Source organism: Amblyomma americanum, chromosome 6 (genome assembly GCF_052857255.1).
Source record: "Amblyomma americanum isolate KBUSLIRL-KWMA chromosome 6, ASM5285725v1, whole genome shotgun sequence".
Classification (NCBI taxonomy): domain Eukaryota; kingdom Metazoa; phylum Arthropoda; class Arachnida; order Ixodida; family Ixodidae; genus Amblyomma; species Amblyomma americanum.
The window spans coordinates 58,619,374-58,644,284 of NC_135502.1; the positions used below are offsets into that span (position 1 = coordinate 58,619,374).

Here is a 24,911-nt window from a genome sequence, read left to right on the forward strand (position 1 = left end):
TCTGGCATAGGGAAGGTCGCGATATTTGCTGTGCCTATTTTCTGTACTCTGATTTCAACGAGGTATTCCAGTTACAAAACTCAGTGCTCCGGCTGCGGCTCTACAAAGCGCGGATTTGCGAACTGAAAAGTCTCATCAGTGCTTATTTTGGTCCTGCACGCCTCATAGCTGGCTCAGGAAGCGTAAAACGAGAGGGAAAAAAAAGTTTAACTAACTCTGTACGTGTCAGCGCTGTACACAAGCACCGCTTTAGTTTCGGACGCGTATACGAGTAACCACAATGCTTCGCTCATACACCATTATCGTGTTTTTTTTTTTTTCAGGCTATATCGCCTGACTAAACAGGAAGCTATGTTTTGCTCTTCGTTACGTAAACGGTAAGCGGGTGGAGAATCTTGTAAACATTCAGTTCAGTGGAGGAGCTTCTTCCCCCCCTCCCCTCCCCGCCGCCCACGCTGGCTTCGCAAACTCTCCTCCTTTGCAGCGCCGCCCAACGCCGTGGCTGCAAAGCCGTACCGCGCGCGTTCGCACTCGCTCTCCTTGATCTGCGCAATCTCAACAACCTCCTTCCTCTCAGCCGCGTGTATTTGGCCGAGGTTCTTGTATATACACACACACCTCTTGAATTCTTCCTCGCCCCCCCCTGTGTGTGGCCTAACGCAATTTACTTGGTTAAGAGGCCCCCTCCGACGACAGTGCCAGTAGTCTCTCTGCCTGTAAAATAACCAAGAGTAGAATAAACGGTGCTTGTTTTGGCACCGGCCGCTTTGCGTGGTGGCGCCGTCGTCCGCACGCGGCGGCGAGGCAGCTCAGCACGTGCAAGAAGCGCTCGGTGCTGTTGGCAGCGCGCTCGCTTGTTTGTACCTCCGATTTTGCACGCGTTTAGGTTCGCGAAGAAAAAAAAAAAGAGGGGGGGGGGGGGGGGGGAGGAACGTGCAGTCGTAAAGGTGGAGAAAGTTGGGAAGTCCTCGTAGCCGGCGGTCTGGCGTAAAATGCGCCGCATTTCGCATCGGCGAGGTTTCAGAGACCGTAGACACCCGCGACGCCCTCCCCATCTCTCTGCTGGAATGGTTTGTTGAAAAGGGCGTTAGCGTGCCGCGGTACGCTTCCGCGGCTTGCCAACGACGCATGCGCAGTTGGCGGCGTCTTCCGGCTACACCACGGGAATGCTATAGACGGATACAACTCAGGAGCGAACGATCTTTTTGTACCTGCTAGCGTGAAACCGCGGGGGGCGGCAGATTAAAAGGTAATTGTAAACAGGGTTTAATACGATTATAACGACGGCGTCATGCAAAACGATCGACGCCATTGGCTGGAAGGCATACTTTAAAGGATGACTGCCGCTTCGTTCTTGAGTTGTATCCGACTGTAATACATTCCAGTGTGTGACTGGTTGCCCAACCTGCTGCGAGAAAGTAGTCAGTTTGCTGAGTTTTCCCGCGTGTAAAACCCTGTGTAGTGGAGAGTCACTCGGGATTAATTTTTCTACCACCGCAGGTGTGCCGCCCTCGGCGTCCATCCCGGGTGCTACGCACTACCGGTGTTCCTGCGTTTGATGCCCGTTTCAGCGGCCCCACCGAAACGGCTATTAAACGAAGGAACACCGGCAGTAACGGAGTACGCGAGGTGCATGCAATGGCCCGAACTCCTGCGGAGGTAGAAAAATTCACCTCGAGTCGCGGGTGTCTACGTTTGATTCCTGTTGCCGTGGCGCCGCCCGGCGGCGCTCTGCGTCGATCCGTTTTAAAGTCAGTGACATTAAAGTTGCAGTCTTAAAGTTCTAGTGACTTTGGTCCGTTTGGTTGTGTGCTCGCGACCGAGGTCGGCAGCGCCATCTTGCCTCGCTACACGCGCTGTGACGTGAAATGCGATTCAATACAGACGTGATTCAGTATTCCACCATTTTGTGTCGTGGCTCGGTTGGAAGATAGCCAGCAGCCCGTATGCTCAGGGAAACAACAAAAAAAGAAACGGGTCCTAATAAACTGGGCGCACGGCCAGTCAACTGTAAACACGCGAACGCGTGTCTTTCGTCGAGACCGCTCAGAGTTCCGATGATAACGGCTCGGACAATCGGCGATTTAACCTTGAGGGGGAGCGAGCGAATCATTTCCTGCGTTTATTTTGTACCACGCGGTAGCGTTTCGCGCTCGTTTTCGGCCGGTGGTGCTGCGTCCTAACGCCGTGGTGTATGTGTATACGGTACGCGTGTCGGCTCGCGCGCTTTTCAGGAAAGCGTGCATGCGTGCAGTACGGGATGCAGTGCGCGTTATTTGGCTCAGACTCGCGACCGTCCCTCGTCGAAGACGTGCACGCACACGAAATAGCTGCTACGCAATACGATATCCACGAGACGCGTCCACGGCGCATGCGCCGCATGCAGCCGCGTTTTCGGGCAGTAGGCCAACGGCATCCCTATAGACTAGTATGGTAGCACACACGCACGGCTAAACGGTGTTCGGTACGCACGCTTGAGGTCGGCGTTTTGGCACCGGTGATTTGTTGGGTGTAATTTGACGCATGGCGTGATTGACTGCGACGTAATTTGATTTCGTTTCGCGAGGTGAATTCGGGGTAGTCGCCTCCGCTCTATAGCTTTGCGGCAGCTCTGTGCGTGAAATCTGACGCAGTCATGGTGGGTGAACAGCGCAATAAAGGCGGGACAAAGGCAAGACAAGCGCTGACTAGCAACTGAGTTCATTGAGGAACGAAAAGTGGTAATATATAGTGAACGTAAACAATACAGTGAAAAAAAAACACACAAAAAACGGCAAAAGGAGGTAAACAACCTATGCCATGTGCAAGTCCAGATATTGAATTTCCTTGTCACTTAGTCACAGAAGGATTGCTTATGCACTTCTCTCCTAGATTATGAATGTGATGTGCTTCCATGATTTCTCGGGTCACCTTGCTCTTATGGTAGAACAGCACTGCTGTCTTCTAGTACAGCGGTTCGCATTTGCTTTTTTTGCAGCGAATATTTGTCCCAGGAGCCGGGCCATCTTTTTCTGGTTTTCTCTTATGTTCTTTTTTCTTTTTCGTGCTTGCACTTGCAACTAGCGCAATGAGGGGCAGCATGGCAGTTAACTTTCTTCCCCTTCCACTGATAAAATGGCCGGATCGGGCTAGTCGGTTGCTCCTCGCGAGCGGTGAATGATGATGGCACGCTGGCCGGTGATCGAATATACAGGGCGGTTAGCAGTACGAAGAGCACTCCGGGTCTTCGTCCGCTCGTCCGGCGACACGTTGATGGTTGGGGCAGCGATTCCAACTTCTTAAGACAAAACTTATTTATTAAAGACGGCACTGACATAAAAAGGCAGGTGAGCAAAAGGCAGTTTAAAAAAGGCTGTTAAAAAGGGCCGAGCTTGAGACTGGGCCCGCTCGTCCTAAGTCATTGTTCCCAGCGGGTTTTTAACCCCTTCGATAATTTGGCGGAGCTTCAGTAATCTAGCTCTCCCCCAATTTTAACCAACCGCAGTGTGGTGGCACCGTATGTACAAGTGGGCGGAGCCCAGGGCTCACCGGTCCGAGCCCAGTGAACCCCGCTCCTCCTGGAACGTGCAGGGCGCGTGACTCCGCGTACGCAGCTCGCTGCTCCTGCATTCCATCGAATGCCACGCATCAGATTTGACAGCCGTTGACTGCCAAGGGATGAGTTCCGCCGGACAAGGTTGACTCGGCGCCAGAACAGAAAAGGATTAGTTCCGTAGCTGGCAACGAGGCACCCTATAAGCGGGGGCGTCACGTCTCGACGTACATTCCTCTATTTCCTCCGGGCATGACCGCTCCTGGGAAGAGGTGGGGGGGGGGGGGGGGGGGGGGGGGGACGACCCATCGGCGCCGTGGGCTTCTAACTTAACAATGGCAAAGAGGGTCGTGCTAAGATGGATGTCATTACCAGTGCTTAGGTGTAAGGCATGCAACTCTCGAGGCTCTCAGTGCCAGTCTGCTCGTATGCTCGCCGTCAGCCTAACTTCGTCTGCTACGGGAGAAATGCGTCTGCAATTGTTCCGCAATTAATCCTGTCCTGCGCAAGCTGCGATCACTTTGTCCCCGCGAACTTCCTAATCTTTTCCACCCACCTAGCTGTCTCTCGCCGCCCCGGCTGCGTATACAATCGCCTGGAGTCGTTGTCTGCGCTCCACATTGCACGCCCTGCTCGTGTGCATTTCCACTTTTTTCTTGACTTCATCAATTATCAGCTCCTCTTTCTCTAGCCCACTCGGCTCGCCTGCTGTCTCTTATTAAAGTGAGACCCGTCATTTGCACTAACCCAGCTCGTACACAGTTCGCGCCTGGTGGGGGTGCTAGCGGAGTACCGCGTCCATCTCAAGTGAGCCCCACACAGCGGTAGCGTCTTCCTGCACCAGACCTGAGCGGAATGCACGCGTGCTGTCAAAAGGCGGTGGCACGTGTTGTAGAAAAAAAAGCGGGAACGATACGTGTTCTCCCAGGTTGCCTTGGACCTTCCTTCCCTGCTGCCGACGTGTTGAGTTCACCGCGCGTGCCTATAGCATGTGTATTGATCGCTCGGGCACGTAACGTGCCGCCTCTCATCCCTCCTGCTGCTCTCAACCGGCGCTTATCATTATTTTTAAACCATCGGCCCCGCCGCGTCAGCAGTCGACGTCCGTGGCGCCGCCGGGGCGCGACCTTCGCGTCTGCCGGCGCCGCTTTCTCGCCCACCACCTCCAGCACCGTGCTGCACCGGCGGCCGCTTGTCGGACGCGTCGCCGCCGCTACTGCGAAGTCGTCGTCCCAGGGCCGGCCGCAGGTTTCCAGCGGGAGGGTAAACACCGGCGACGGCCTTCGCTGCCGCCGGCGTCGAAACTTTGCTCGGGTGGCCTGCTGGCTTCGCTCGACCTTTCGCCGAGTGGTGGTGGTGTTCCCCTTCCGCACTGGGGGCTGAAAGTGAAATAAAATTTACATCTTCTCCCGCTTCCTTTTGAGAAGCGTCGCCTTTGTTCGCGGTTCCGTGGATTTCACTCGGAGAGCACGGATTTTACCTGAGCAGTGGCGACCGGCGGCGGCATGTGTACGGTTGCTGTCCTGTCGGTTAGTTGGCCTCAAATAAAGATGGCACGTACCCACTACGGCGGTGTGGCCAAGACACGGGCGGTGAATAACTGCTGGAAACAGGAGCGTTTAGAAGGGGAACTATACACTTTATTGCAGCTTTTGCAGGCAACCCCTCCGGCTATGTGAAAACATTATTAATTCAATTTCCAACGCCTTAAGAATGGACGACGCAACGACAGGGGTCCTATTAACTGGGAGATCGAGGACGGGACAACAGCTTTATGTGCATATTCGTATACAACGCATGTAATGTTTCAGTTTCGCACTGAGAGTGGGGAGGGGAAATAAAAAAAATTACGGCGTTTATGCCAGTTATGCCCCCTTCTAATTTTTTTTTTCTGTGTCATCAATCACCTTCCCCTGCGCTGGTCCTGTATTTGCTTTCCTTGTAACCAATTATGGCAGCTAGGGGCCCTGCATTAATTTTTGTCATCCGCAAATTGACCGCCTCGTCGTCAGAGCTTTGCTTTTCGGCGTGGCGAGAAAGGCTTGAAGTGTCGTTAACGGGCGTCTTCTGAAAATAAAACAAAACAGAGAGGTAAAGGCTGTTGTAAGCGAGTAGTGGGGTTAGTCTTACGAGAGTCTGAGGAACAGATTTGTGACCAGTGTTGTACTCGTTACCGAAAAAATTACCGAAATACGTTACTCGTTACGCCAAAAAAAAAAGGAACACGTTACCGCCCTACGTTAGCTAGAAAAAAAGATAACGTGTTACCGTTACCGAAAAAAACCACCGCGCATTATCGTTACTTAATGGTCATAAATTTTATTCAGTGCGTTTTCGCTGCAAGAACTCACGATAACAGTTTTATAAAGCTCATATTTCACATAAAACTTCTAGCCCAAAAAACGATGTTAGCCGAAATCCTGATTTAACGAGAATACTTTGCACAGATGTGCAGGAGCTTAGCAATTTTATAGTGGCCTAAATGAGCCGGATACTACTTAAGTCTGAACCTCCGCCCACATTGGGCCGCAGCACACAGAATTCCTCCACCACGAAAAAGTAGTCCGCTGCTTAAACGTTTCTCGTTACCTAAACAAGAAGCTTATCGCAAGAAAATAATCATGAGCTTTAGAATTTTGATACGTGAATTCTTTGATATAGCCAAACAATTAATGTTCGGCTTGCGGAGTAACACAGGACGCAGAGGACGGCTGTCCAGTGTTACGAACTGCTGTTTCTTTTTTTTAAGTTGTATCCTATTTATATAACTCTTTGACACATAGTGAAGCCATTTTCTGATTGTGACATTATAAACAAAATGACACGTGATCATCAATTCTAAATTCACGAAGAAATCATCGCTGAACTCTTAACAAATTTACAGTAATCCTGAAAAATATGATGTTCCAAAATGCTCGCATGCTTCCACTCTTTAATGAGTTGTGTGTGTGTGAGTGGTTTGCGAAGTGGAGGTAGGTGAGGGCAAGTGTGTGAATGCGTGTTCGTGCTTTATGGGTATTCTTTTTCTTTTAGTTGGGTGCGTCGTCAAGGGCGGGTGTTTTCTGGCATGCATGCGAGCCGCAACAAAGGTGGTCGAGAGCACCTGTATGTTTTCTTTATTTGCAAATCACTTTAGGTGCTCTGCGCTTTTTTTTCCTAAAAAACGGGTCGGATGGTGGGGGGGGGGGGGGGGGGGTGCTCAAACGACTAGGCCACCACTGCGGTATCTTTGTTTTTTTCTTCTTTTCAACATGGTATTTATTGCAGTAATGCAATGCTCTGTGTACATTAACTATGTGCAAACCACGAGGAAACCAGTGGCAAATCAACAATGATGCATAATACGACACACCTAAGCAACGCAGCACTAGAAAAAAAGGTAATGAAGAACACAGCACTTAAGAGTGAGTGCCACTTTGATTCGAACTCGGTCTGGACATACGCTTCCTTTAGGAGGACAGTTATTCTGCTCAAGTGGTCTTTTGCAGAAACAACAGATTCACAGTGTCGGTCCATCATGCTTGTTTTCTACAGGTTGTGTAGTCCAGTTAGAAAGAACATATCTAAAGGTTTGTCAACAAGTGGCAGGGCATTGAGATACCGTAGAGAATACGGTGTCAGACTGAGTATTTTTTTTTTAATTTCCGTTGGAAGATATCCCAGGAGAGTACTGCATTTTTGCAATTGATGAAACAGTGCTGAATCGTTTCTGGAGCATCACAAAGGCTGCAGTTTACCGTAGACACAAGAATGCCCTTTTTCTCTAACCATGTTTTAATTGGCAATGTCTCGCTAAGTGGCTTATAGAAAAATATATTTCTACACGGCGAGAGGGCCGTATTACGTATGTCATGTGCCGGGAAACCAAAATGCACAGAGCGGCCATGGGCGGAGGGAAGAGCATACAAACTAAATTCCTGCGCAGCCGTTTCCTCGACAATGAAAACAAACTCAGGGAAAAAAACGATAAAGTAGGAAACGAATAGCCAAATTAGAGACAGTGATGTTCGGTAAAACATGAACTAAACTTAATTGACTTGCAAGAATGCATGCACTGTTGGGTGTGTAGTGTCGGGGAAAAACATGAAACTGTCTGTCTAAAGGAAGTAATTGTCATCTCCTTGGTTTCTCTTGGCGTGTAAAGACTGCAAGGAAGGGCGCGTTCGAACTCGCCGCACACTGGCTTCGTTCCGTTTGGGAGGTTCTTCCATCGCGTAGTTGTTCAGCGCCGGGCTCAGATGTAAACAAAAACCGTTGCTGCCTCGGGCGAGCGACGCACGTGTTCGCGGCTGTCGGGGCGCTTGAAAGCAAAGAATGAAAAGCCAGGAAAGGTAATCGATTTTGGCGCCTCGCACATCGGTGGGTGGGCACGCGCGCGCGACTTCTGTCCGAGCGGTTGACGTCGGCGAGGACGAGAACTGACGACGACGGCGACGCCGCGCTGGTGGTGGCCCCCGCGCGAACCATCGACTGAGCAAGGAGGTAGGGGGGGAGAGAGGGTGAGCGGCGTCGCCGGCGGCCGCGCATGCGCAGTGTCGGCGGACTGGCTTTTATCGCGTCCCTGGATCGCAGGCGGCGGCGGCGCGACGGCGCCGGGGGAGGAGGAGCGGAGAGCCAGTGGCGCCGGCGAGTTTCGGCGCCAGCCTTCGCTCGTACATCACCGGCGGCGGCCGCCGTCGCCGCGGCAGACGCGATGTTTGTTGCTTCCGCCGCCGGCTCTTGCGCGCGCGGTCGGTCGCTCGCTCGCCGCGGCTGCCCTCCTGCTAATCATAGAAAACCTTCCTCTCTTCTCGCGGCGGCCGGCAGTGCGTCTATCGCCGCGGTGCTATAGCGGTGCTTTGCTTCGGCCGCCGCTTTAGTTTTTGAGGAACGGGGGCGGCCGACTACTGTCTGCCCGGCCGTCTGGTGCCCTGCCGTTGTCACTTTGTGTCTCTCGTGGCGCGACCGCTGTCGCCTCGAAGTCGGGTTCGAGACTGCATTAGCTGCGGTGCACCCTCCTGTCGTTGTGGTGGGGGCTTGCCACCACGGCGGCACCGTTTCCCGACCAATTAGGCTGGCGCTCTTCGCCGAAGGGCAGCCGTCGTCGGTGGGTGCCGCTTGCCTCACTCCCTGTCTCCACTTTGTGTTTCTCACTCCCTCCCCTCTCGAGCGCGGCGCAATTTTTCTTTCTGTGCGCTACCCGTTCCGAGAAATTTTCGGGTGGCCGTGACGTGTCACCAGTAATGCGTCGCGAATGGAGTTCCGGCCCCTCCCCCAATTTAGCCCCACCTGTCGCTATTTCGCGGTTAAGTGACATCCAGAGAAGGCGTATATTCCTGGTAGGCCAGTTCTGCCCCAGCGCTGTGCTCGAACCTCGTGAAAGCCGCCGCCCTTCACATTTGATTAGAAGACGCAGTCAACCGTAAAGTTTAGGTGTTGTGGCTGATTGCTGCCATCTGGATCGTCAGGATCGCGTTTCCCGGTTTTGTTAATTCGCGCCTTTCATCTGGGTGGGAGATTCCCAGAGGACGAAATAATTTTCTACTCAAGCGCTTCACCCTCGCCACGATGCCTCTGCCGCCGGCCCGCCTGTCCGTGACGAATGTGGCGTGCGTCACGCGTCGGTGTGGCAGACCAGCGCGCCGCCGCAACGCGAGGGGGCATTCCGAGGATAGGCGTCTTGTCTTGCTGGGCCGAAGGCGAGTTCTTGAAGTGCTCGCGTGTCACCGCGCATTTTTGGGGGCGACTGGTGCTGCTTGTATTATTTTGCGGGCGTAGGCAATGAACCGCCGCGTGCTTGAAACGTTTTCTTCTTTTTTTTTAATTATTCGAATTACTCGGCTCCGCTGTGCAGTCTTGTAAAAGCAGAGGTCGGGCATCGGCGGCGTGAAACATGGAGGACTTTTTAAGAATAAAACTGTCCTTGCTGATGTCCGCAGATGTTCAAGTCTAGTCACTTTTTGTCGAACCTACGTGGAAGGAATCAAGTGGCTGCCAGTCAGGAAGTAACAGACAGCGCCGTAGTCTGCGCCGCCTCCAGCTCTTGTCCAAGGAAGAAAAAAAAGAGCAATAAGTAATGTGCACTACAACAGTGAAGAACGAGCTTTTGTGCAGGACGAAATTGGTCTAATCGTTACTGTAGATCATTTTGTTCGTACACTGCATCGGCGTGGCACGCCACAAATGTTCGACATGTGCACCGTCCCCTTCTCAAGAGGGTTCAGTTGACGCATCTCAGCGCCCTAGGCAGGAGACAATGCGGTGGAGAGAACGGTAGCTCTCGGGACGTCGCGTGGCACGCGGTTCAAGAGACGCCGGCTGGTCGGCCGGCCGGAGGCGTTCCTGGCGCGGCAGCAGGTCTCGCGGTCCGCGCGCAGGTGCTCGGGATTATCGAGTTGGGAGCGCCGTTCTCAGCTGTGCAGCGGCGGAAGCGGCCTCTTAATTGATCTCGGAGGTCGTGGCGCCGGTTGGCTCTCGGCTGCTGGCGACAAGCGCAAGCAGGCTCGCACGTCGGGCGATGATTCACAGAATTCTCTCAGAGGAGTCTCACGGTTGAGGCAGTGACACGGTGTCGTGCGCCCTTTGGAGGCGGTTCTCGGTTGTGCTTAACAATTTTTTCTTCTATGCGGTCTTTATATGCGTCGCGTATTGTTGGAAAAATTGCTGGGTAATTCGCTTTCTAAATGAAGTGCGTGCACACCTGATCTCTTCTCGTTTATTTAGGCGGGTATAAGGGCCTGCTCAGGCTTGTCCTTGTGCTGTGTCTTCTTAGTTCTGCCCTAGTGCGCGCTCTAATCAGTTGACATGTCAGGATAAGCATTGTCGTAGTGAATAGGACTGCTGTGTTGTACTGGGCCCGGGTTCTGTTCACTTGTGTCTCGGGCAGTGCGTTTCGACAGGTCAGCACAGCGACTGTACCGTATGTCGTCGCAGCTGGCGTCCGGAAATAATGCCATTTTTTCCCCTTCGCTCATGTTCGTGGGTGTCCCTGGATTGATCGTAGTGGCGATACACTGGCCATAGGTCGTAACTGCCGGCAGACTTGATTCTCTGTGTCTCCAGCACAGTTCGGACGCTGTAACACTGTTCTGCGTCGGGCGCCTATTAATTTGTTCAAGTTTATTGTACGAAACAAGAATGTCACCGTTGCAGCGCTGTTTCAGTGAGGAACAACGTTTGTTTCGCGCGCAGCAGTGCAGATTTTGCCTTTCGTAATGGCCGTGGTGGCGAGCAGAGGCGGCGAATAATAATTCTTGAACACATCGTGTACTCGGCAATAATGAGGCACCTTCGTTCGATTGATTTTTTTTTAAACAGTCATCCGCATAAGTTCAGAAATTGTCTTTTTTTTTCCTTTTCGGCACGGCTGATGAAGTTTTATCATTACGTATTCTATGAAATTGACGGCAAAGAAAAATTGATCGCATATTGTTGAACTTCAAAACGCGTCTGACAGGGTGTGTCACTCAATCGAAGAAAATCGTCGCGAATATCAGCGCTGCCGAGCAAAAATGAATAAAGGATTCATTTACTTCTAGAAAACAGCCGGTGCTGCTGGTCAGTGGAATGTGTTCCAGTCTTCTGTTACTTCAGGAGTGCCTCAGGGGTCTGTTCTGGGGTCTCTTTTGTTTCTTATTTTTAGCGGGACTAGAGTTTTTCCTTGGGTGTTTTATTCTTTCAAATGATGCGTTAGACATTCATGGGTATCGATAACCGCGTGATATTCACGTACGGTCGCTAAATAGTTTATAACTGCATTTCTTCATGACGCTGTTTCGGTTTCATCAACCAAGCAATGGCTGTGACGTGCAGTTAACCTTCGGGTGACGTCAGTCGCAAAAACCGTCAGTATGACTGCTGATATGTCGTTTTCTGTCATTCCAGCTCTTGGAGCAGGCTGGTTTAAGTGGTGCAGTTGATCAAAACTACGGATTAGCGTTGATATTGCAAGTTGTTTCGTTTCTCACGTGACCTAAAGGTCAACTACACGTCGCAGCCATCGTTCGGTTGATGAAACCGAGCCCGGAACAGCATGAGAGAAGAAATTCAATTACAAATTATTTAGCGGTCCTATGTGAACACCACGCGGTGATTCATGTATTCTGTAATGCCTAACGCGTGATTTCAGAAAATAAAACAAGCAAATAAAATAAGTTGTATGTAGCCCTTTAAATGCGACTGTTCGTGGACGATTGTGTTTTGTCCTCGTACAATGGAGCGTCCAGTTAAACCTATTTCACACAGCTCATGGATGACCTCGAGGCATTGAGAGCTGGTGTTGCTCCAACAGGATGCCTGGCAACTTTAAACAATGTGTGGACTTGCGATTCATAAAGAAAACAAACAAATGTTAATATTTCCTGAACATGGAATTGATTAGGCCTGAAACTGCGCATAAATATCTGGGTGCACGTCACTTTCTGAGGACGCTAAGACATATGTTAGAGTGAGGCGTATCAAATATACATGAGGCCCATTTTGGAGTATGCGTGTCCTGCGTGGGACCCCGTCGACAATGTTTACGTTGACATGCTTGAACGTATTCAGTCTTCCGCTGCATGATCGCTTCCTTAGCACGTGCGGTACGGGGGAAGAAATTTGACTGGGTTCCATTGAGTGTACGCCGTAGGGATCCCCGTCTAAAGCTGTCTCACTGAATTTATCTTAACCAAGCCGATGTTTCATCCTCATCTTATCGGCACCCCCCACATTGCGCATCCTTCCGAGTTTATTGTTGTTATCACTTCTTATCGTTGCGCTCCAGGACAAACATTTTTTCAATATTCTTTCTTCGCACGGACCATCAATGAACGGAATTCACGTGATGTGGTGTACCCAGCACGATGGGATTCGAACTACCATGCTTCCGTTCCGCAGCTGAGCGTGCTAACTAACGACTACGCTACTTCCTGCCAACGCACATGTAGTTCTCCTTGTCTAGGGCGCTGGAGAGTGTTTACAGAAAGGCGTCGAATCAGATTGATGCTTCCCAAATGCCCTCCATTGTCTCCAGCATTTAAGATTCACAAACAATTGTGTACTTAATTAACATCTTAACCACTCATCAGTGACACAAGTAGCAACACCGTGCTAAGGGCTTTCGCCTCACCGCACTTTACAAAGTGCCCCCCGAATTTTGTCTTTCGGGGACCGCAGGGACATAGGCGCGCTATATCGCTTCCACCAGCCTTCGGTCGTTGACCCCAATGTGCCTGTGATGCGCAAACAAATTGCGCTGAATGAAGTGAACAAGCAGGCTGCGGCAGTCGGTAGGCGAACACCGTCCATCTATGAGCCATCCTAGAGCCTGCATGCAGCTTCTCTGGGCGACGAGGCAGACTTCGACCTGTTTTCGTTTTACTCACAGTCCAGCCGTGTTCGCGGCATTGTTTCTGTTCCGCCAGCGGAGGCACAGGGAACGTTGAGCGTTTTTAATTCATCGCCATCCAAACTGTAACCCTATCATGCCGCGTCGCTCGTTCTCACGTGTCAATTTTTTGCGCGAGTTGGATCCTCGCGCGCTTTTCGAGGTAGGCGACAGAAGCCCAGATGGTTCCAGGACGCGTGTGCCCAAGCAAAGCGGCGTTCCAGCTACGTATCTCGGGCCTCCGGTTGTGCCGTAAACTGGGCAGGGCGGCGCCTCTGTAGGCTTGCGGCAGCGCTTTCCCGCTCTGTGCAGTAGCATGTCAAAAGCGCCCGCTCCGTTCCGCTGCGACTGCTGGGGCCGAGAATGTCTCCCCCGGAGTGGTTCCAACTCCGGTGCGGAGATTCCTTAACCCCGAGGCATGCGCGAGACATGGAAATCTTCCCCGGGGCAAAGAGGAGAGGCACCACTGCTGCGGGCGCGCGATCAGGGGCAACGCTTTTGGACGGCCCTCCGCGAGAGACATTCCGCCTGTCCGCCCGGATGAAAAGTATTTTTGGCCCGAGCCTCGACGCGCCGGCGGCAGCGGCGATATATGAAAACGACGGCGGCACCGACGTCATTCGGGGGCCCGTCAGCGGAGGAGGAGGGTGGACGCCATTGCCTTGCGGGCGAAATTGCGCGCAGTGCGTCGACGCCTACCTGGCGGCCGATTGGAACACGCGTCTCTTGGCGCTCGCTGCTGTGGGAGCTGGAGGCTTGTCGAGGTGGCGAGGAGCGAATGGTTTGCGAGCGGCAGTAGTCACTGGCCGCAAACGGTTTGCGTCGGTTCTCCATGTGAGGATTCTGTTTGACCTTGAACGGGTCATGCGTGCAAGGTCGCGGATGCGACGAGGTTACGTGGCGTATGTGGACAGGGTGCATTATTTTTTTTAAGAGCCCGGTCACCCTGATCCCAGGAGCTGTCGTCGGATCTTGTCCAGCACAGCAACGCAATGTTACTGACAGCACCGCGTTCACTATGTGAAAACTTGCCATCGGATGGTTGAAATCCAGTCTGCGAAACATATAATGAAGGAGGAAAGCCTCCTTTTCAAGGTCAGAGCAGTCCCGCTCGCATTCGCTGCCGTGTTGGGGAGAAGGCTGCGGCGGGAAGATTCAACCATTCAATTGTATCGCTTGGCGACATGCTCAGTAATCCTACACAAGTGCCGCCTCATATCAGGCGTGCATTGATTCGACAGTTGAACAAAATGTACAGGACCTTTTGCACTTACCTTATCGATAACCGATAACTGGTATTGATACTGATTGCAATGTTTGCCTTGCGGCTTTTGATCTGACTCGCATTTCGATACGCTGCTCGAACTGAGGAGGATCGACTGTTGCGCTTAGCTTCGTTCACGGCGAGGGCGATGTCGGATGCAAGCGCATGTACGCGCCTCGTGGTTGTGGAAATGTGAGGTGAAAATCGATGCTTCGGGGACGCTGCGCTGAATAAAATAAACGCCTTCAGCATTACCGCCGTTCTAGCCCAAGGCATACCCGTCATATTCATGTACCGGAGCGAGCGAGCGCACGGCTGGCGTCATCTGTCGGCGGCGTCGGCAAGCGTATCCGGAAGTGTTGCAAGCTTGAGGAGGAAGGCCCCGTCGGCGGAGGAGAAGGGACGCAACTCGAGCGAGGGAAAGGGAGCGCGGTCCGCGCGCGCCTTCCCGCGTCAACCGGCGGCGTGTCGAGTCTGCAGCCAGCGAGCTTTCTGCGTGGATTCAGGGGCGCCACAATGGCGGCCTCGACAGCGGCGTCACTCCTCGTGCGCTGGCGGCGCGACGTCGTTTGAATCTACATCGCTGGCGCCGGCCACTGCGACAGCGTCTTGATTATGCCGACGTCCTGCAGAGCCTCGTCGTCCGCCATGCAGCGTGCTGTGTGCCGTTGCCGCATGCTGGGCCTAGCCTGGCTGCGCCGGCTCAAGAAGTATCTCCGTCTCTCGAAAGGGATTGTCAGGCGACTTCGGCATCTTGTCAACGCGCTGCGCTCGCTCCTGCGCGACCGCTGCTTCGCCGCTCCTGCGCCGTCCGCAACAGGTATTTGAGCTCTTCGTTGCACAGCGGCTCATTGTAGTAAGCAGCGCGGTGCTTTTTCTTTTATGAGCGTTTTCAGTTCGCATGCAGTGGCGGACATGTGGTGAGATCTTGTTCGAGAGAGAATCGGAGAGTTGTTTACTTACGTTGCTGCAGCGGTGCTAGCGTTTGTCGATCGCCGGTTCCATTTCGTTATAAATGTAACGTGACATTAGCGTACGCATCGTATACTGATACTGATTTCATGGATCATGTTGTAGCTTGTGATATTTTATAGCGCGGGAGAAACCGTGTGGTGCGCGCTGATTGTTTTCGCTCAGGCTGGCAGGCATTTGATTCGAATGCTGCGGCATGGTAGCGGCGACAGCATAATTTTCGCTCACGCAAGTTTAGGCTCGGCTCTCGCTACCCATTTTGTGTTAGTTCCACTTTGCTTTTCATTTGCTTCATTCTTGGCCATTCTGCGTAATCCGTAGGTGAGTGTTAGTGCCCAAGAGATCGTATGCGCGATGGTTCTTGCGTGCAAAAGCATCTCGTTTCTGCTACTGGACCTTCATTTTATGCTACATGTACTGTTTCGCTGCACCGCTCCTACTCCCGAGTTCCCAAATGCAGGCTTTCTGCCAGAGGCAATTCCTTGGCAGTCATTCATGAGCTGAGTTTGGTGTGTAAGCTGTGTTCGGTTTGTGTACGGAGATTTTGTTGCTGGGATTTGCCGGTCGTGTGCGGGAGGCTGGTTTGGCAGCACGTAGGACATCGCGGTCGATATGCGGGCATTGGTGGGCTTCGATTCTGTCTTGGCTGTGCAGATGTGCGCTTGCATCAGTTCATGTCGGTAAATGGGGGCTGTCGCAAGTGCGCTCGCGTTATATGTGCACTGTAGCATCGACAGGCTCCTTAGTGTTTAATCTTGCCCCGAACATAAAAAAAAAAAGCACAATCAGCTTTGCTACGCGAAGCTTCCAGTGGCTTTCCGTTCGGTGTTCACTTTTGCCTTTTTTTTTTTTGCAGTGCAGAAAGCGCTGAGAGAAGGTTGTCAGTCGTTTTAAGTTTTTCCGCACGTTGTGTAGCTGCTAGTAAGGTATAAATGAAGCGAACGTACTAATGATGGGAACAGGGAAAGGTTCCTCGCTGTGTTCTTCAGGGGCAGTGGGCTCCATCTTCCCAGGTTTTTTTTTTTCCATAAGCCGTTGGTTTTTTTACACACACACACACACACACACACACACATATATATATATATATATATATATATATATATATATATATATATATATATATATATATATATATATATATATATATATATAAGAAAGCCTTGGCTGAGCCAAGGACTCGTTGCGGGTTCCCGAGGGCCGGGAAGGCCTTCGTGTTCGCGACGGGGCCAAGCGAAGCGAGCAGCACCAGTCGCGCGCCGGTGCTGCCGCAACGTAGTATTTTCGCTCGATCGTGCCCGCGATATTTTTAAAGGTTTCGCGTCTCGCAATTCTGGGTCGGCGGCAAGCCCCGCCGTGCCGTGGTGGTGTATGCTTTTCTTACCGCCGCCCCTGGTCGTCTTTTATTTGTATTTTCTTTTTCCCCTCTTATCCTTCTCCCGACCGGTGGCAGGGAAGACTGCGCTCTGTGCCGCGGCCCCGTCGGCGGCGCGACAGAGAGAGAGGAGAGAGGGGGGGAACCTTTGGCGCGTTCGTCTGTCGCCGACTGACCGCGGTAGCCGCCGTCACGAGCAAATGAAGGGGGGTGCTTTTGAATCGGACCGGCCGCACTTTGCAGCTGCCCTTCGAGAGGCTTTGCGATGACTCCTAATGCAGGCTCCAGCCGGACTGCCGCGAGGCGGTGCTGTGGCCGGCATTCGAAAGGGGGTTATTTGTTGGGCTTTGGCGTCCTGCGCTGCTGCTTTCGCCTATGTGCGCCGTGCTTCGCAGGTTCGGTGTGTGGCAGATGGTGGGAACGTAGCAGCGAAGGCGACTCATTTTCGGTTCATTAGCGTGGCGTTTGCGGTTGTGCTACGGCTGCCTCGCAGACGTCTGAAGCGGTGGCAAGAATTGCATGGTGGCAATAGGGGGGTGGGGGGTATGACACGATAGCGTTAATGGGTTAATGCGCATATATGCGGAATTGGTTATTCCTACGTAACATTCATAGATCCCCTACCACTGCTGCCTGGCTCACTGGTGCAGCGTTAAAACGATGCGCCACTACCCTGCGATGGCACGTACTGCTATAGGTGGGGCTTGTGCGACCTAGGTTGCTCTTCCCGAGCAACCTCTTGTGAACGCTCATTAATACCACTGCCACCTGTAACAGTGGACAGGTTGTGATGACGTCACAAGGTCACGTGACCTAGGGTGCCCCCCCCCCCCCCCCCCCCCCCCCATAAAAATAGTTTGCTTCTCTAGGGATTTTTCGCTCACGGTCAACAACGCCGGCTTTTCTGCAACATGAGCCTGTCTGAATGACGGATGCTTTCGTACACCTTGTCTGGCACGATGAAATGGGTCGTCCCAAAGCAGAAAGGGGGCGCTTCCTTCATTTTGATAGACCCCACCGTTGCGTACTGGAAGCACCTCGTTTCACGTTTACACCACAAATTTGTTACCGAACGTGGTGTGTGTGTGTGTCCTTTTTTCTTGCTTGAAAGGGAATGTTATTTTGGTGATTTGGAAACTGTTAGCTAGATTTAATAGTAATAATAATTGAGAGCCAGCTGCGAGCGCTTCCACAGGGGAGCCAAGCACAGAGGCTAGGAGGACATTGATGGCAGGCGCTCATGGTTTGTACGCATGGCCACAAAATGGCCCGTTTGCTGGCCGTGCATCCTCGCAGCTATCCGCGTGAACTTGGGTGTCGTGCAGGTGCATGCTGGGATCGATCTCATCTCTCGCCCCTTACTCATCGCAGGCTACTCGGCGGCGGCGACCACCACGACAGCGGGTGACTGCGGTGCGCCCACGGGCGGTGAAGGCTCGGACGAGCCCTGGTGCGAGATCGCCTACTGGGAGCTGGGAGACCGCGTGGGACCCATGTACGCCGTCCAGCGGCCGTGGCTGCACGTGACGTACGACGAGCGCTCGCCTCCGTCCTGCGACGCCGAGCTGAGCCTGCGCGCGCTCTCCCAGCGGCGCCGCCTGCAAGGACATCGTGGCGCGCGTGCGCTCCCGCATCGGCCAGGGCCTGACCCTGCTGCGCGAGCCCGACGGCGTGTGGGTCTACAACCGCTCCGAGTACGCCGTGTTCGTCGCCTCGCCCACGCTGGACATGCCGTCGGCCCGCAACCTGACAGTATTCAAGGTGCCGCCCGGCTACTCGCTGCGCGTCTACGACTGGGAGCGCGCGCGCCTCTACCGCCAGTGCCCGCCAGTGTCGTGGGACGGGCCGCTGGCGCTCACCGCCGTGCGCATCTCCTTCGTCAAGGGATGGGGCCCCAAGTACGCGCGCCAGGTCGTGACCGCCCTGCCCTGCTCTCTCGAACTCTTCTTCCACACGCCGCCAGGTGATGGGACGCTATGATTTTTCAAAGCTCGGCGAGGAGCACCGCGGGGCTGCGGCCTATTTTTGATATTCTCACTGCCCCACCCCCCCTGGCTTGTGTCGGCCGCGCTGTGATGGGTCACCGTGTGCCTGTTACCGTGGCAGCAGGGAGAGGCTTTGCTGCGGGCACGACTCGCCCGAGAGAGAGAGAAAGGCTTTCAAATGTGTGCGTGTTGTACGTGTGTGTGCGCGGGAGAAGTTCCTTGTAAGGCGAGTGCACCGCTCTTTCGATTTTTCACCGTTTCGCCATTCACCTGGATACACTACTGCCCGAGGACAACGAGGCACTGCCACTAACACCAACTGGAAAGTTTATATACACTGTTGCCCCCTTACCTCTCTAGCTGATTGGTTGTATGGTAGCCTTTGTGCCAGAGCAGGGCCGCTGTTCTCATAAATGGCCCTCGTTGAGGAACCTCTGCATTCTACTACTGCCATGGCTGGTAGCAAGTGAATGATGCAATTGCTTTCGCTACCATCCGTAGGTCGTGGCTAAGGGCGATAAATGAAGCATTTAGAGAGCACTGGTCTGTTTATTTCTTATTTGTAATGTTTCCTTCCTGAAAAGCTTTGACCATGGGCTTTGCTCTTATGCAATTGCCGCTGCTTTAATTCTGTGTTCACTGACAACTAAACCCTGCCTAGTGCTTAATATGACTGGATATATTTTGTCAACGCTGGTGCACCTTGCCATCGTTTACATTTATTTTTAACTAGTGTTGCAGAAATAGGAATATTCCAAATGTGTAGTTTTATTGTTCAAACACATGCTTGTCATTAAAAGCTTAAACTTGAGCCACTATGAACAGCACACCTGATATGTTTATGCAGAGACGTGTTTATCAGGCATGGAGCGCTATATAGAGACGTTGCAATCTGCTTTTGATGTCGAAGCACCAGTTCTCAGTTGCCCTGCAGCACTTGGTCCACCATTGCTTGCAATCTATACTAAGTGACAACTGTCATTGGTACTGCGGGGGAAGCTGCGAACACAAGCCATCAGCTAGCAAGCAGGCCAGTGGCGCTGGTTCACGAGCATGTGAGAACAGCCACACCCGTGGAATCCATTGCCTTGCACTCATAGCTTTAACTGCAGTGCCACTGGTGGTTGTCCTCGAGCATAGATATGCTTGATTGCTATTACGTGTCCCTTTCCATGCAAAAAGATCGGTGTCAAATGAGAATTTGTGAGTCTCGCCATTGAACTTAGTGTTGCAACTATATTCAGCTCGCAGTGTTAGTGAGCCTCTACTATAAATTCAGTGGCATATTTTCGGTCAAGTTAATGATCAAGGGCAAATGTAATGATGTATTGGCATGAGGCGATTGAATTATTATTAGTAGTAGTATTATTGACCCCTCGTATTAGGCTAAAATGCAAGAATGATATTGCTAATTCAGGCTTTGAAATTGCGCTTAGCAGGATTATGACCGTACATTCTATCGGTGTCATCTTTAAAAACTTGTTCGGTGGCCTTTGAAGGAGCCATGACCTGGGGCCATATCTTTGGAACAGTTGGCTTTCTCTACTTTTGAGCTTGTTTGAAGTTAAGAGTAGTAGCAGTTGTTAACTCAAGATCTGGGCCGTACCTCCCTTGCGTGATGACAGCCACTGTGCCAGCCAATCGCACAAGGGCAAAACCACCTGTGCCATGCATGGTGGACCAGTGTTATGTCCTGACCGGGCAGTGTTTTTCTTGCTGTATCTGGCCAGTGACAGCTGATGTAGGCGGCAAAGCTGAATGCGGCACACAAGCTGATGGAGTCTGAAATGACCGGTGTTAAGCGCCTGCGGATGTCTGGAGAACATTGTGGGGCAGGCAGAAGGTGTCATGAGTGGCCTAGGTCCTTTGGGCTGAAATCCCCGGGGAGTTCATTTGTGTGGTGTCACTGCGATGGCTGGGGACACCTATGCCATTCTCATTAGTGTTATCGTTGCCTGACTTGGCGGGCAGGCAATGGTCTTGCTTCCCTGCGTGTTATAGCCTCTTTGTTGTTGTTATCGTGGAGTGTGAAAGGTACTAGTTTTTGCCTGAAGCAGCTTCTTCCTTATGCGAGTCAGCTTATTTATTATTGTGGTTTCCCCTGAATAGGGAAGAAAGAACTGCCTGCTAAGCCTTTATAAATATATTATATATATACATATATAAAGTATATGCTTGTGATGTGTGTCTGAGCACAGCTTTCCTTTCCCATTTTATCCATGCTGTCATTTCTCCAAAGCCTCTCCCGAAAAGAAAAAAAAACAAGAGTACAAATTGCTTGTTGCATTCTCTTCTGGTGTGTGTCTGTAAGCTTTGCTGCCACTCGTGTTTTACTGCAAGGAGCTGCGTGTAAAACTGTGTAGTGTACTTTGTTGACATCTCGCCATGTTTACTGTAGCAAGTTAAAGCTTTTACTATTGCTTGTAAGCATGAAGAATGGAGTTACTTAAATGAGATGTATGTTTTCGACTCATCTCCATCCTACAAGCCCTCAAACCTCAAACCAGCTCATTCTTGCAAAATTGTTTCTCAGCGTGAAAGATCTAAGTTCTTGTTAGCATAAAAAATATGGAAGTGTATAGTCTGCTGTGGGCTTCTTTTTTTTTTTTCAATGATTTTTATTCATGGAGCACTGCCATGGAGTGCTGCAAGAGTTCTGGTAGTTTCACCGTCTCCTTTCTGTGCAGTTTGCTGCATGTAGCACAGGGCACTGGTTACATGACATTTAATGGGCTCCCCATTATGCACAGCGTCTTGGCTCTCTACAGACCCTGTAAGCTTGACATCCACATTTAGATATGTTCATTCTGATCCACCACAGTTTGCCAAGGTTTCTGTTACGTTCGCATACTGTTGCATATCAGGGTCACTGCTGTCTTTCCACTGCACCCACACCACGTTCACCCCACAGTGTCCATCAATCATTTCGTATTTCTGCGAGCTTTGACCAGCTGCTTTGCTGCTCACTGTAGTTTTTACCTTTTCTGGAGTGGGTGTCTACATGTTGTCCAAGATCACTTAGTGGCAGCCTCCACTGATTGTGTGGAAGCTGCACCTTGTGTCCTTTGAAGTCACTGGGCTGTGCCTCATTCGAATCACTGAAGTATGTTTCTTACCATGGGGTCAGGCGAAGAAGGCTGCTCTCTTTAGAGCAAGTTTGCTGTGTGGAAGGGAAATGCGCCAGTGGCCCTTGACACACGGGATGTTCTTGCCCTTTTCTCCACATCTTCCCACAAAGTCTTTTTGTCATGTAAACTTAGTGCAGTTCCAAAATATGTCGCAAAAGGAGTGACGGATATATCCTTTTGTAGACCTTCTCCCCATGTCTATACTCCGTTTCATACATCAAGTGCAACGCTGTGAAAGGTACAGTAGCAGTCCGGACGGGAAAATAAAGGGAGGCGTGTTATTCCGCGCTTGTTCTGTGCCCGATTGGTCTAAGGCACGAGAAAGGTACAGCGTGACGTCAGCAGTAAGAGTCTATTTGATCAACTTCATGACAAATGTGGCATGTAGTAAGCCTGCAGACAAAGGATTCAGTGTTTCGCTCACCACAAGGAAGGCACTACTTTTTGGTCACGGATGCAGGCAGCGCAAACAAGTGCACTAGCTTTGACAGCGTTGCACCTGATGTATGAAACGGAGTATAGTGTCTCGACCAAGCCCACCTCTGGCGTCTTGTGCAGATGTGATGTGCCTTTTGCTGTTTCCTTTGGCGCTCAAGCTTCGAGTGCTACCTGTGTCGTCACCTCGTTTTGTTTCTCATCTCTCCTCTGAAGCCTTGCGTCGTTGGCGCATTGCCACCTTTGCCTTGCGGATCACTCGAAGGATGAGAAAGACCTTCGCGCAGCTTGTCTTCCACACTGGGTATAATACCTCCCCCGTTCGGGAGGGCCCTCGTCCCACCTTCCCGCTGCGGTCATTTGGATGTTTGCCTCACCCATCTCGCTGCCACATGGCCTCCACATGATCTTTCCTTAGTCCCTTTTTTTCTCCTCCCTGTTTTCCTTTTACGGCTTTTTTGCTGCTTTCTGTGAATGTCTTGCTGCAGTATGGCAGCTGTTGCATTGCACATCTAATGACTGTGTGCCCGGCAGGCTCTTGCTATTCTGTACATGTGAGGAGCAGGTTTTGTAGCTTTACTTGCGTTAGTCCGAATTTTTACCCACCGAACGAGTCTTTTGAAGAGCTCCCAAATTAATGATCAAAATTTGGTTGCACAGGCACATGCAAAACCTTGCTAAAGCTGTGGCACTGTTCACTGTGCAGATCACTCGCTCAAACGATGCAGTGGCGATTGGTGCACATGGGGCCGAAAGATTTTCACAAATTCAAACAGGGTTGGGCTTGAGCAGCCATTTTGATGCACCTTGTCAAGTTGCACTTTTTTTGTCTGTGTGAGCTCCCTTGTGTCTTTTGTTTTGCTTTCTTTCATCATTTCCTTTGTGAATGATTAACAGAACACATGAAAAGTGCCAAAAACTGTAGTTGTAACTTTGTTGTCGTCTGCGTCTACGAGGGGGGGGGAGTAAGATCGGGAACTGCAGACACTGCAGCATTCTTTGTTCTGCTTGGAAAATGTCACTCCACCTCTGCCATCGCATCTGGCTTTGGCCGAAGGCTTGATGCCTTGCTTGCATCTCTGTGTGTGCATGCATGCATTTTGCGTGAAGCAAACCTGTGACTGTTCTTGGAGAAAGTGCGTTGCGCGTAAGCTCTCGTAAAAAAAAAAAACTATTCCATCCACTCTTTGGTAACAAAAGAAATATATAAATATATACATATATATATATAAAGATATATATATTGATGTATAAATATAAACTTGCTGTTCAGCAGCTGTAGCTAGGCAAAGCCTGCAGAAAGTAAGTGCCTGGTCGGTCTTAAAAGAAGTGTACGCCGTGCACTGTTGCTGAGCGTGCGTGTATAAATGCACATTTCCTTGATAGTGGTATTCTGTCTCTTAGAGGATAGCTTCGTGCTGGTCTTAATCTTTTATTATTTCCTTTGAATGCACTTGTCAACATATATGGCTCTAGAAGCGCATGAGCATTTTTTTCCCCCAACTTCTAACACATGGTATGGAACTGACAATCCAATACCGTTCTGCCTGCCTCAATGCCTTATGAATACTGTGGAAGGAAGCAAATGTTTAAAAAAATGCTGTCTGTATGTGTGTGCCTGTTTTAACTAAGTTTGCTCAAGCGTCCTAGGCTGTGCTGTATTATATCTGTTTCTCGTTTCATCGTTTCTGGAATGCAGAGGTACGATGAGAATGACTTAATGAAAGCTTTCCTTTTCTCATGCATTTTTGTACATATGTAAAGTGTAAATAATGACATTTTTTCTAGTAGGTATGTCCTTTCTTCTTTTTTTCCCCCCTTGTGACCGGTTTCGCTGTGAAATGCGTGGCTTTGTACAAATTCTGTCGGAAGTGTACAAAATGAAAAATGATACTTTCTACTGTAATAAAGGTACAGGTATCCTATGCCCTGTTTGGCCCGGTGTTGTTCTTCCCTGAAATAGCGAGCTGTGCGAGCACACGCTTTACTGAATTGGGCAACACCTAACATCTTGGCGAGCGTGCATGCTGCAGCTGACTGGAGCCAAGTAGTGCACTGTAAAATATTAACCTGCACTATGTAGAACTGGGGAAGGGGTGCCGTTGCATTGCATCAGAATCTGGATTGGCTTTCAAGGCTTCATTTAGAGATTGAAGTGCCAGAATCATCGCATGGACTTGCTACTGGCAAGTGTATAATTATTCCACACATATCGGCTGCAAACTGTTGTCAGGCTTTTAGTGTGATATTTGGAAGTCCTGTGCCCAAAGCGATATGGTGACCTGCTCCGCTGTTAGATTCTTGTTCACAGCAGCATCTCTAGCCCAGATGTTGCAGCCTCACTAGATGAAAAATTTCATCCATTGCCCTTTCCCAGCTATTGTCTTTCTAATGCTGGCAGTTTCATGTTAATCATTATTTGCTTACAGGTTTGAGGGTTACTGCATAAATAGAGGCAAAAGTGCTCAAAATTATATAAGAACCAAACTACACAAAAGTGTACAGAAAGCAGTCCCAAGGTACAAAACCACAGATGGGACAACCCATTTAATATATATACAGATAATAATAAGGGAGTATGGGGCGAAGTAACACCTGAGGACTTTGGTAACGCATTGACAACGGAAATCAAGCGATGTGTTGAACATGTTCAAGGTGTGAAGTTATGTCACACAGCAAATATTCAATCAAGCTCTGCCACTAAATGGATTGCTTGATGAGGAAAGGTCAGTGCACATAGGGGACAAACATCACTACTGGACTGCAAGATTGCATATGACATTTATTATATTCATTTTGAACAAGTAATATGACTGCATTGTTTGACAGCAGGAAGCTATTGCGTAGTGAGAATCGTGCGGCATTACCATCCAC

General features: G+C 50.9%; 1 protein-coding gene across 1 annotated transcript in view; it reads left to right on the forward strand.

Moving 5' to 3' along the window:
• The window catches only part of LOC144093544 (mothers against decapentaplegic homolog 6-like), a 116,516-nt gene extending 92,554 nt beyond the window's left edge, over positions 1–23,962 (forward strand). The window contains 2 exon segments of the mRNA XM_077627070.1: positions 17,861–18,068; positions 18,070–23,962. Of these exon segments, the coding sequence (XP_077483196.1) occupies positions 17,861–18,068; positions 18,070–18,469 (608 nt within the window). The 3' untranslated portion in view covers positions 18,470–23,962.
• The last annotated feature ends 949 nt before the right edge of the window (positions 23,963–24,911 follow it).